The sequence below is a fragment of the Rhea pennata genome, chromosome 7 (assembly GCF_028389875.1).
Source record: "Rhea pennata isolate bPtePen1 chromosome 7, bPtePen1.pri, whole genome shotgun sequence".
NCBI lineage: Eukaryota > Metazoa > Chordata > Aves > Rheiformes > Rheidae > Rhea > Rhea pennata.
In genome coordinates this window covers 8,896,544-8,909,715 of record NC_084669.1, presented here as the reverse complement: position 1 = coordinate 8,909,715, position 13,172 = coordinate 8,896,544, and the positions used below count along the sequence as shown (strand labels likewise).

The window sequence follows — 13,172 nt, the reverse complement described above, 5'->3', positions numbered from 1 at the left end:
TACCCTGCAGATTCTTCAAGGCAGATCATCCTTGGATAATCCACTCCTGCATAAGGAAGAAAATTGGCCTGAATAATGCGACCAGAGGGCACTTAAAAATTACTTGAGTGTAATTTGACTTGTTCTAATTTTAATCTAAATTCTAATTACTTGTGTGTGTAAATTTCTTTCATGGAGGAAGGTGAGTTCTGTCACTGCTTCCTACAGTGACAGAAGCTGGATCACTGTAGGAAGCAGTGCTGCATCAGCTGGATACCCATTTAGGATCTCCCTGCCTATCATTAAGTCTCCTCAGAGCAAGCTTTTTTTGCAGGTGGAAGGGAAATATTTACATCCTGTTTGGATATTGCAAAGGTCTCATGACAGTGTAGAATAGACCTAGTATTACAATGCTAGTAAGCCATGCGTCTTGAAGAACAAATTTTCTTTATTTAGTTACCACCTTACCACTTTCTTGTGAGAAAGATGATTTACTACATGGTAAAAGTTATAGCAATTAATATTGTTATTGAAAGTGTATTCAAATACATTATCTTTTCTCAAAAATATCTTTCACTATTTAAAATCATCGTCATACAAAGCTTTTATTGGATACTTTTGCACAAAAGGCATGTATTTAATGAATGTGTTACTTCTAAAGAGAAAATGTGTTTATGCTGAAATAATAGTGATGTTTAACAGTATATGTGATTAATTAGGAAAATTCGTAAATTATATTAATAAGGTCTGTGTTTACCTTGTCATCATAAAGCTATAGTCACACTAAAGCGACTGCTCTATAAATGATATTTCAGCTGAAGTCCATGGTGTTCTATTACTTTATTTTGTTCAGTTGTATCTTCCTTGCTTACACAGACTGATGTATACTGTAATAATTCAGTGAATGCTTTACACACTCACTGAAAGAGGCAATTCTGGCCACTCACTCTTCCTCATGTATTGGTACAACCATTTGTATATCTGCATGATGAAACAAATGAGGAACACATCCAAACTAAAAGCTAGCCTGGACAAAAATAAAAGCTAGTTTTAGCTTGGATTAATTCCTTCATCTGGTTCATTGTGCATAAAAACTGATTATGGTAGTGGTGAAGATTAAGAATATGGGAGGTGGAGGGAGGCCAGGGGTGCTGCTTCCTGTGCCTTCTTTTTGCCTCTTCTTGTCAACTTCTGTCACTTCAGTGTACGTTTACATAATGCACAGATATTACATGTTTGAGAAAATGGGCAGTACTTGAAGCTTTCAAGCTGCTGAGTTCTGGTGTGTGTCCTCAAAGTGTGTCCTGACTCCATGTCAGAACAAGGCCTTCTTCTTCTCTCACCTTACTTGTCATTTAGTGTAGACCTGCCAACAGTGAAGTGCTGAGGTTGTAAGAAAAGAATCTGTGACATTTTTTCAGTCACTGATCTGGTTAAGACTATGGTCTTAACCATATGGTCAGGTATGGTTAAGACTTTTTGCATTGTTAACTTTGTGCTTGGCCTCATTTTAAGACACCCAATTTCATCAAATCATAATGCACACAGGCATGATGTTTTTGGATTTGCTATTTGAATTTTTGGGGTGCTGTGTCTCCAAAAACGAAAATCTCAAAAGTGGCTGGTGAGTAGTTTATGTATTTTTTTCATTTTTTTTTGCCACTAGGGGACACTGTTGACCGCTGCATTTCTCTGCAAGAAAGATAACTAGCAAAAGATGTGAATGTTTTCATTTTCTGGCTGGAGGCACCCATTCAATTAAGCTGAATTTCATATTTTTAAGTTCTTCATTAATCAAAGAGTACTTACTCAGCTGTTTATTTTTAAGCCCTTTTAGATTCAAGTATTCCCTGCAGTGATTTACCTAATCAGAATCTTGTTGAGGTTACAATTCTGTTACTGTTTCTATATTAATACATGAAGAATAATATGCTACATTGTTCATACTTTCATTAAACTTCATTCAAATATCATAAATCTTCTCTGGGAATAAATATATAAGGAAGGATGGCAATTGAGAGTCTCCATTCAAAGAATGAAAAGTGAATTTGGATACAAGTGGACATCATTCTTCTGTAAAGTAGTAGGAAATTTGACAAATAGTTAAGTATGAATGATCTACAGGGTCGTTGTGCATAAGAAATCACTGTAACAAGTTCAAACTATAAAAATATGATTTTATACATTGGAAAAAATGTAAAATTTTTTTTACTGAAGATAACTTTAAAACAAGTTATGGACTTAATATAAATTACTTGTGCAAAAATATCAAATTGATTTATTTTAAGAAAGAAATATTTGTATTTTGCAGGGCTGAAGCTAGATTTTGATAGTGTAGAGAGATCACCTCATTCTGCTTTTCTCTTATGAACTACAGTTTAAAATATGAATGGAAAAATTGGCTTCAGGTCAAAACTTGAAAAATTGAAAGCCTGAATGCGTTTAAAATACTTTGTAATTTTTATAAAATGCATATTTATCTAGTTACAGACTGAGCAAGAAAAACACTTTTTTTTTTCTTTTTGGTCTAACTTTCAATATCACAGTACATTATCAATTTTATTTGAAAATATTTATGCTCAGGAAAGCACAATATTTATTCATGTAAAGGGAAAATTGCTCATACAATACACAGATATAAACTGTGTACTTACCTGTGTTGTGGGTGATTGCTTTATTTGTACATCAAGAACAAACATAATCTCAATTTGCATAGATAAGCCAATGCTTCTATGAAGTAATTCTACAATGTACATTCCTAAAATAGAGATTTCAGGTAGAGTGTGCTAGCATATCCTTATCAAATCTTGTTATATTAGATTGTTTGAGGCTTTGCTGTGAGGTGGAATGAGATACAACAAAAGTCTCATATAGGTGGATAAGAGAGAAAGAGGCTGTTTTGAACTTTTGAAGTGTTTGTTTTTGATTGTACAACAGTGCTCATAATTTTTGTTGAGATTAAACCTGACTTTTCCTTTGAATTTTTGATTGTATACCTGAAAGAATTTTATTTTTATTGGAACTCAACGATGAATATACTTCCCCCCCCCCCCCAAGTTTCTTATTGCTATATTGCATGATTTATTCAATCATGAGGCCATGATCAGTTTAAACTGCCAGGCCTCTGAGCAGCTGCCGGAAAGCTCTCTCACTTCATTCCCCCCACCTACTGATTGCTTCAGCACATTTGGTGTGTTTAAAGCTTGTCAGGGAACTAGACCACCAAAAAATGGCTATTTTTAAATTGGATCTACTCTGAGATATGGCTTACTGCTCAGATTTACGATCATGAAAACCAGCATTAGGGAAGTGCTTGGATAAATAAAAAAGCTTGGAGAAGAAGTGGGATTTGCCCCTGAGAAGCAGTCAGAATTTAGGCCATCTGAAAATGATCTCTGTATCAAAGCAGATAAATAGACTCCATACAGATGGAGAAGTCAGAGAGGTGTCTATCCACATCTATTACTAGGAATCCTCAAAGGATTTGATTAGGTAACCGTTATTTTGTGTCCTCAACCAAATATGGCAATACTTTAGACAGTGCTGATCTACTAAAGAGCATAATGCCTGTCTGGTCCAGATTGGTACATCAAGCCCAATATTTTATCTCCAACCTTGGCCTTAATTGACTGCCTAAGAAAAAGGATATGGCATGCCTCCACTGAGTGCACTCCCCGCCTCTGTTTTCAGCTGATGAGATTGCCTTAGCTCAACTGAGTTTGTCTATTTAGTAAACCTAAGCAATCACACTTCTAGGTGTTTGCTTAGTATTTCCTTGACCCGATGTAAACCTTTGCATCCTGAGCATCCTTTGTCAAAGAGTTCTTTACCAAGGAGCTCTATTACTTATTGCATGAAGATCTGCCTTTTTTTTTTTTTTTTGTTTGTTTTGAATATGGCTTCTTTAAGCTGCATTTGGTGGATCTCAGTTCTTTAGTCAAAGAGACCGTTCACTTTCTTTCATATCCACTCCCTCTGTGATACTTTATTTTATAGTCCTTTATCGTTCACTTTTTCCAAGCTGAAGAGTCAGTTGTTTCAAATGAATGGAATGGCTTCTGTAATTGAACTCTCTTGTTACCCTTCTCTATATATCCTTCTGGAGAAGGGCACGCAGTTTTCTAAGTGTGAGCAAACCACCAATTTATGCAGCAATATAATGACGTTCTCTATTCCTAACACACAATTTGCTTTTTCTGATAGTTGCTGAGTATGGAGTTGATATTTTCATGCAGTTACTGTAATTTTGAGACTTTGCTGGTCAATAATGATGGTCAGCTAAGAACCTATCTTACTGAAGCTAGAATTGTTTGTCCCCATATACATAGTTTTACATTTATCTATATTGAATTTCATCTGTCATTCTATTGGTCAGTTACGTGGTCACACAATGTTCTGTGGTTCATCAAAGGTTGATCTTACTGTGCCTGCCACCAATAAATTGACATCAGCAAACTTCCTTCACTGCTTACTCTCTGTTGAGATAATGTGTGTGTTGAAGAGCATGGGACACAGTGAAGATCCTTGTGGGACTCTGCCTAGCAGAAGTGGTCATTTACCCCTGTTGTCTTGTAGCTAATTATTTACCCGTGAAAAGACCTGCATTCTCTTGCCACAGCAGCCAAATTTCCCTGAGTCTTTGGTGAGAAATTTGTTCGAAAGCCTTATGAAAATCCATGTCTGCTTTATCAGCTGGATCACCCTTAACCATCTTGATATCTGCAAAGAACTCCAAGAGGTTTGGAAGAGGGGCCTTCTCTTAAAAAAGCCATTCTAATTTTTACAAATAAATTGCAATTATCTCTATTGACTACTTCTGTCTATTTGTATTGTTTCTGCTGATTTGCTTCATAGGGACATAAACATTACAGGCTAACAGTTTTTGCAGATCCTCCTTGGAACCTTTTTAAAGTTGATATTGTAAGTGCCATACTGTAGTTCCAGGTATAAAGGATATTACTGTAGTTAGTTGCTTCTCAAAATAGTAAGGAAAAAATCACCTGCATAATTGTAGTTTTACGTAAAATCTGCTTGATTTTTGTGATCATTTCTTCATATGATTATTGTTTAGTCTTTTTGAAGATTTTCCTAATTATCTACCATACACTGCTGTTAGCCATGCCAGCTTCCTTTTATCTTTACTCAGGCATTTCTTAACAGGTGGTATGCATGCAGGCACTGAATTTCCCTGATACTATCCTTTGTAACCTGCATGCCATCAGTAGGAATCCACTTCTCTTAGCTGTCCCTTTTAGCTTCTTTTGTAATTATTTTTTTCCTTGCAATTATTTTAGTCCTCATTTTTACATAGCTGTTCCTTTTTATGTTGAGTAAAAACACAGTGGGTTTTCTGGTTGTTGTTACTCCAGTAACATTGCACTGTTGTGCCAAAGTGTATTTCCCCCTAACTCTGTACACCTCTGATTTAAATCGTAAAATTGTTTGTTAATTTGCATTGTATACAGACTAGGTGTGTGTGCATGTGTACGTGCACACTATGTACGTGCATGTGTACTGAGCACTGTTCTCAAAGTAGTGCTCAGTGCCAGTCTGACTTACACAACTTTGGTTTTCAGAAATGTCAAGTAGCTTCCAGCTAGGGAGAGTTAGAGGAATGTGTATGCTTACAGTATAAGCATCAAATAATTTAGCTATCATACAATATTTATCTGCCTTCACTGATGATAAAAATTTCAGTTCCAAGGAGAACACATTAATGTCCTAAAAAATTCAGTATTTCCTATCTAGAAAAAAAGAAAGTCAGTAATGCTGTACAGTCACTGACATGAGGCAAGTAGTGCATATGCTGTCTTTTTCAGCAAAGTTCTAAATATATACAGGTGTTAAAATACTACAGTTGTAAAGTTCTTTTTAACATACAGAGCAGTATCTAATAATGAAGAGATCATGTTTTGGTTATTGCAGAACAAATGAAAAAATAAATGTTTCTGCTTCTCCTAATTTTAGTAAATTAGAGAAAAGACACATTTCACTTTTGCGTATTTGGCACGAAGTAATTGACTAAAAATATGTTCCAAAACATTGTGTAATTGCTGGGTTTAGTAGCTTTGTAGAATATTCTATAAATTTTATAAAATTTTTAATATTCAAAATCCTTCCTTTTGTAAAGTAGTTTACATTCTACTTTCCTTTTGAAAGCCTGTGTAATATTGCATTGGCAAAGGCCAAATTTTAATTCCCAAGATTTAATATACTGCAATCTATATTGTAATGTCATTTATATAAACTTACCCTGGTTAGTTCAAATGAAGTATAGTTCTTCTCCAGAGGTAATATGCAGTGTACATTTTGTTATACACTCTAGAACTATACAGCATATGAAAACATGATACATTATGCCTTTCTTAAAATTTGTGACTCATGCAGTATGTTTGCTGAAAAGACTGCAGAATTGTATCGTCATTATTTGAGCTAATCTAACGTTTTCAATTTCATTGACATCCTTTGTCAAATTTTTTTCATTGTATTTTTTTCAAAATGAGCAATCCTGGCATCTGTAATTAAGCCTCCCTTATTTCTCTTTTATTGGCTTTAACGTCTTTGTGTAACAGATTGTACAAATTGCACATTTTGTTTGTAAAACAGGTCCAGATTGTTCTTTGAATGTCCCTTCCACGGAGTCTTACTGGATTCTACCAAACGTAAAGCCATTTAGCCCTTCTGTGGGCCGGGCTTCCCATAAGGCAGTTCTTCATGGAAAATTTATGTGGGTGATTGGTGGATACACTTTTAACTACAGTTCATTCCAAATGGTATTAAAGTAAGTGATTTCTCCTTTGTAATGTCCTCTCTTATACTGCTTAGGGAAAATTAATCTTGATAGGGAGGTAGCGTCTATTCTACAACTTAATGGAAACTCCTATATTTTATTTTCTTCTTTTTTTTTTGAGATTCTTCATTAATTTTTTTTCTGGTTATTCTCTTCTATCATAAGAAAGTTAAAATATGAGTAGTATTGATGTAAATGTGATATTAATATGTAACCTCATAATTTTTGTGAAAACTATTGCTATTCTTTGCTGCAAAATATAAAAGAAAGTGGCAATAAAACAGTGAAATAATTCAGTGTGCTGGTGTTTTCAAATATTACATCTAGATTGCTATTGGCAATGTTGAAGTTAATTTATAATTACAAGAGACTCATTTTTAATTCATGCACTTAGCCTGCGGTTGTCCTGCAGAAAGGGTTAGGTAGTTCATCCATGTTCCTCTGAGGTTATTGTGCCTTGTGTTTTTGACAGGTTGTATGTATATTTATTTGATCAACTAATTAAAAACATAAAGTTGAAGCAGCTATAAATATCAGCTAGCTGGTTTGGGTGGTATTTTTTGTGTGTGCACAAGCCCTGTCATCATCTTGTTTTCTTCCTTGACTTCACAGCCATACAAAACAGTGTTGTCATCTCTGTTTTTTCTATCTTTGTTGTCTTATTATTCCCTCTTGTCCATCTTGAAGTTAATGGAAATAAAAGTGATGTAGCTGACAAGGTTTTCAACAGCATTTTTTTTAAAGCTAGTAAAGAGAATTGTAGCAGAAGCAATTTAGTGGGGTTTTTTTTGTGTATTTGGCCAATAATGTGAAATTAGATTACTGAGCTCACTTTCTTATAAATTTTGTGATTTTTATTATAATCCCATTTTCTGAAATTGTTAATGGGTCCGTGGAAGAGCTACGCGTGCTGACCATTCAGAACACTTGTCGTGATTGAAAGTGATTGTATTACTGCTGCTAACAAACTGCCACATGTCAGATAAAGCACAGTGACTCGTCAAATGTACACTCTTTGCGGAACAAAGTAGTTCAAATATGCAACTGCCCCAGTTTCTGGGCAGGTAGAAAACATTTACTTTTCTATTTCTCTTTTAGCTACAATTTGGAAAGCAGTATATGGAATGTAGTACCTGTATCCAAAGGGCCACTCCAGAGATATGGACACACTCTTGCTTTATATCAGGTTTGAACTCTTCAGCATCCTATTTAATTTCTTTGTGTGCACTGTTAATAATCTTAAGTCATCAAGAACACAGATCTTTGAAGATAATTTAATTTCTAGTCTCTAAACACTTATGTGTTCTCTTCAGTACTTAAATGATTTTTGGGGAAAGCTTGTAAGTCATTTTTCAGCTGACAGTAAACCCTCAAAGCTAAACCTGCAAATAAAAGAGGTTTTGTATCATTGGAATTGCTATGGTAAGCATCAGGGAGCAGCAAGGTTTGCCTTTCCTTTAAGGGGTGGCAAGCAAGCAGATGAAGATGACCCAGTGCCCTCACTGGCAGGTGCTGCCCCACAGAGTCTGAACTGGGTGGGCAGAGCCCAGTGGTGGTGTAACAGGGGCCACCAACAGCCCCAGACAAGGCAAGTGATGAACTAGGCCCAGGAGCCTTCCAGGGTGTCCAAAGAGGAGCAAAAGAAGATGGGGCCAGAGACAGGACTGGAAACAAGGCATATGTCTGAGGTGTCTGTCCAGGAGAGAAGACTGTAGACCAGCACTCTGCAGCATAGCCCAGGAAGGCCCCAGGCTGAACTGAGGTGGGACTCCTGGGCTATGAGCAGAGAGTGTGTGTGGGGACCACAGGTGAGGCTGGTCAGGGCCATTAATGTCTATTAGTTCCCAAAGTAAGGAATACACTTTTATTTCTGTTTTGTTATTCTTAGTACAGAGCCAGAACAGTATTAAGAAACAAACTGTTGTTCTATTGTATCATTTTACTGTAAGTTCATATAGACATAAACTACAGATAGTCCTGTTCTACAGATAATACTGTAGACTTAGTAAGCTAAGCTTACTTCATTGAGAGTACTTTCAGCAGCTTATTTAACTTGAAAATAGGATTTTTGTGCTGACAGAATACTGGGACAGAACTGATCTTTATGAAAAAAGATTTTATTAATTAATATTTGGCTAGTGTTAATCTTGTCTCCAAAAGATATTTAGTGAAAGTGGTGCAAAATTGAGGCTCCTGCGGATGGTGGCAAACTTGTTAGCTGTGACAGGGCAATCAAGATTTTATATCTCAACATGAAGTGATTTTTTTTTTCAGTTGTTTTCATGATATACCTTCAGAAGGAAAGAACAAAGAAAATTTTACTGAGTCAGACCAGAATGTCCATCTAGCCTGGTAACGTGTCTCAAATAGTGGCTAACAGTGAATGCCTAGAGAAGAATATAAGAAAAAATAACAATATTTTTCCTCAGAATTCTCTCTTGTTCTGCAAATGGGATTTTCTAAGCTAGGGTAATATTTTTTTTGTGGAAAGATTATGAATCTATGGGACCCTCCCAACTTTTTCAGCCTATTTTTAGTGTCTGTGTCATCTTATGCCTAAGGATTCCAGAGAGTTGTGTGTGGAAATTTACCTTTTAGGAAACAACTACTTACTGGTTTACTTTTGATATTCCCTAATTCTTATACTACTTTCTATTCATTTTTCCTCTATTGCCCATGATTTTGTATAAGTCCATCATATCATCTGTGTAATCTCTTTTTTTCCAGACTGAAAATTCCTTGCCTTTTTAATAATCCTCCAGAAGAAAGCTATTTCATACCTTTGATAATTATTTCACTGCTTTCGCCCTTTCCAGTTCTATTATATCTCTTTTGAGATGGAGGGAATCACAGTGTTTGAGGTATTGGTACAACACAGAATTCTATAATGACATAATTATATCATAGATTTCATGGTCTAATCTTTTCCTAATAATTCTTAACAGTATTTTTGCTTTTTAGAAATGTTGTATTTAGCTTAAAAGGTATTTTTGCAGAACTATAAATTATAACCCTAATTTTCATTCCAGTATACTCAAACCTCATCACTGTATGTGCAAGTTTGAAATTTCTTGTTCCAGGGTGTATCACTTCCTGCTTATTAATTTCTCCTTTTATTTGTCCTTTTATTACATAGTTATTCAATATTATAGGATTCTTTTGCAATTCTTTGCTGTTGATCGTTGTATTTACTATCTTGAGTAGTTTAACATTGTTTACAAACCATGTCATTTATCTGTTCATATCTGTTACAGATTATTTTTGAGTATGTTGAATAATTGAGTCCTAATTGTAAACCTTTTGGGGACTCCGTTGATGACCTCTCTGCACTGTAAGAAGTGACCATTTTTTCCTAAAGTTTGTTTTTTTTATCCAGTTACTTACCGATGTGATACTTGCTTTACTTATCCCAGAGCAACTTAGATTTTTTTAAGGGATGAAAAAGCATCTTTTGGAAACTTCAGATATCAAACCAGACGTTTGATCCTTTTGGGAAACTCCGTTGATTTGTGAAGTGTAACTTCCCTTTTCAAAAGCCTTCTGACTTTTAGGTGTTCATGTGTTCACTAAATCTGTTGTTTAGATATTTTCTACCTTTGCACATATGATACAAATACGGTTTATTGGTTTGTGGTTTCTGCAATCTGTCTTTGATTCTGTTTTAAAAATGATGCCAATCTTTTGGTTCAAAAATGTTTTCTAGCAGAGATTTGTTGCTGATTGTTTTGTCCCTTATTATTTTTACTGTAAACTCTTCTATTGCTATTAGAATTTAAATACTTACGCAGTACCCTCTGTGTTAAGAAAGATCTGCTGTGGAAATGTCTGTAAAGGCTACCACAAAAAACTCAAATGCAAAAATTAGCCTTGTAGTATTGCTGTGGCTTTATCTTTCAGAGTGCTAGTTCAAACTGTCTGTTGGCACCACAAATTATTTAGCTAGCTGTGTTTCTAATGTGTTTAAAAATGCTTTATTAGTAGTTTTTATACATTTTGCAAGTAGCTCATCAAACTATTTCTCAGTTTGCCTTATATGCCTTTGCAATTTAATCTACTGGAGTTTATGAACCCTTGTTTTGAAGTATTTCTTTTTCCTTCTAACAGTTTCCATTATCCTCTTAAATTCAACTTGATTTATTTTGGTATTTCTAATGGGGAAATACTGTGTTTTTTATAATAGGAAGTATTTATGTGATGTGAGCAGATGTTCTTAAAATGTCTCCATACTGTTATTAAAGATTTTTATCCTTTTAGCTGTACCTTTTAGCTTCTTTTTATGAGCAGTCTTATTTATATTTAGTACTCCTTTTTGAAGTTAAGTAGAATAGTAATGTTTTGTATATATGTGTGTGGTCTTTTGGTCTTCTAGAAATGTTAAATCTGAACATTTTATAATTAATATTGTGGAGCTGTTTTTTCAACAATAGTGTAGAACTGAATTCTCTGTATGCCCCAGCATCAACTCAAAAATACTTTTCTTCTCATCAGTTCCCTGATGCATTACTATACGTATTTTCTGTTTTTTGAAAGATCAGAACTTTGAGTGGTATCTTTGGCTGTTACAATTCTTGGGACCTTTTATTTGGGAAACATTCAATTATTGTATCATTTAGTAGTTCAGAGTAAAGGCCTACAAAATCGTTTATCCTTTTTTATTTTACAGTGCTAAAACTTTTCTGAGATATTCCAAACTAAAGGATAGGCATAGGAGACATTTTTACCAGAAAATATAAAATATGATGGACTTTGTCAGTTCTCCAGAGATCTTGTCAGACCTCAGTGAGGAAATATAACTCATTAATATTAATGAAAATTACAAGCAAGGGTGTAGTTAAGAATTCATTGCTGTTGTCGAAGGGACATGTTAGTTAATAACTGGAATCCACTAATAATGAACATAGAGCCAATCATGTAGAATAAATAATTAACTAATATGTTCTTGTACTACTGATTCTGTCAGGTGTCAAAAATTGCGGAGGCTAAAAGGAGCTGATCATATAAGAAAAGGAAACTTTCAAGCTGAAAATGTACATGCTTTTAAAATAAGTTCTTAAGTTATACTATTAACATAAAGTATGATATTTGTCTTTTCAGATGTTCAGTCTCTTGAAAAACAGAAAGAGCTTTTATGAAGAGGCAGAACATTATATAATACCTAGAGATGGCAGCTTTGAGCTGTATTTTAAGCTGTATACTAGTAGTTGTATAATGCTTTTTTTTTAGTTGAGAATGAAAATACCCACAGAGAAGAAATTAGATTAAGTTTTTGACCTCAGCTCCAGAGATTTCAAAGCCTAGCACAAGACCATAGAGCTAGGACTGCCTGATTGTGGTGCAAGGTAAATTGAAGCTATATAATTGACTCTATGGAGAATGAAATAAGTTACTGTGCCCATTTCCCTCAGAAAGCTTCTGTAGTTAAAATTGAAGTACTGTACTTTATCCTGAAGAAAAAAAGATCAGAAGACTCCCACTGATGTATAGTTACAACAAGTGAGTTGGACTTTCTTATGCATTTATGGAAGAGAGGAGAGATGTAAAACTATTCTTGCTTCCAGACCAACTATTGCGTAGTATGACCTTTTATGCCTCTTCGAACTGGTTATTGGAAGGGTATTACCTATCTGTATTAGTAATTGCAAATTTCTCATATCTCAAATGTTATATGTAGTTGCAGGTGTCTTGATACCAAAAAATGTCAACATACTTTGAAATAATTCATATATTAAGAGACTGGAGGGAATGGCTTCTGAGGTTTTAAAAGTACTTAGATATAGCTTTGCTAAACAGTCACCAAATAGAAAGCTGGATAGTAAACTGAAAAATACAGGATCCCTGGAATAAAGTACACTGGGAAATACTCAATTTCATCTCATAATTAGCCATTATTGGTAGTCTCAAGATGGTGGAAAGATGACTAGACATTGCAATTAGATTCTTAGAAAATGAAGAATGAAGAAAGCAGGCAGGCTGACATAGTAATGATTGTAAAAATGTTTCCCAGTATATGGGCATTTTGTATGTAGTCAGATTTAATCTGATTTATTTGGGTTTTATTAATGTTACCTCTAATTTTGAACTTTTTTTTTTTTTTTTTTTTTAAGAAAGGTAACTGTCTTGATGCCTTTTCCTAATTGATTGGTATTGACGTTGAGCCTATACGTATCTTCTGGTATTTTTATTAATCTAATCAAAGGCTAGCATTAACAAAATAAAAAAAGTAAAAACTTTGTTTACTTTATTACCATAACAGTGTCTATTGCCAATTGGTGTATTGTTATTCTTTTATATGTGTACCTTTGCAGGCTATTGTGGTATAATTTGGAATGGCCCTGGTAATGAAAAGTCTTTCCTCACTATTCAATTCTTATTAGTAGGTTGTACCTCCAAAGCACATAGATTA

The 13,172-nt window shown here is 34.6% G+C and overlaps 1 protein-coding gene across 10 annotated transcripts in view; it reads left to right on the top strand.

The window, feature by feature from the left end:
- Positions 1 to 13,172, top strand: part of ATRNL1 (attractin like 1) — a 510,466-nt gene that overhangs the window by 63,002 nt on the left and 434,292 nt on the right. For all 10 annotated transcript variants that reach the window (XM_062580018.1, XM_062580017.1, XM_062580020.1 and 7 more), the window contains exons 7-8: positions 6,586 to 6,760; positions 7,868 to 7,955. In XM_062580018.1, coding sequence (XP_062436002.1) covers positions 6,586 to 6,760; positions 7,868 to 7,955 — 263 coding nt within the window. The remainder of the gene's footprint in view (positions 1 to 6,585; positions 6,761 to 7,867; positions 7,956 to 13,172) is intronic.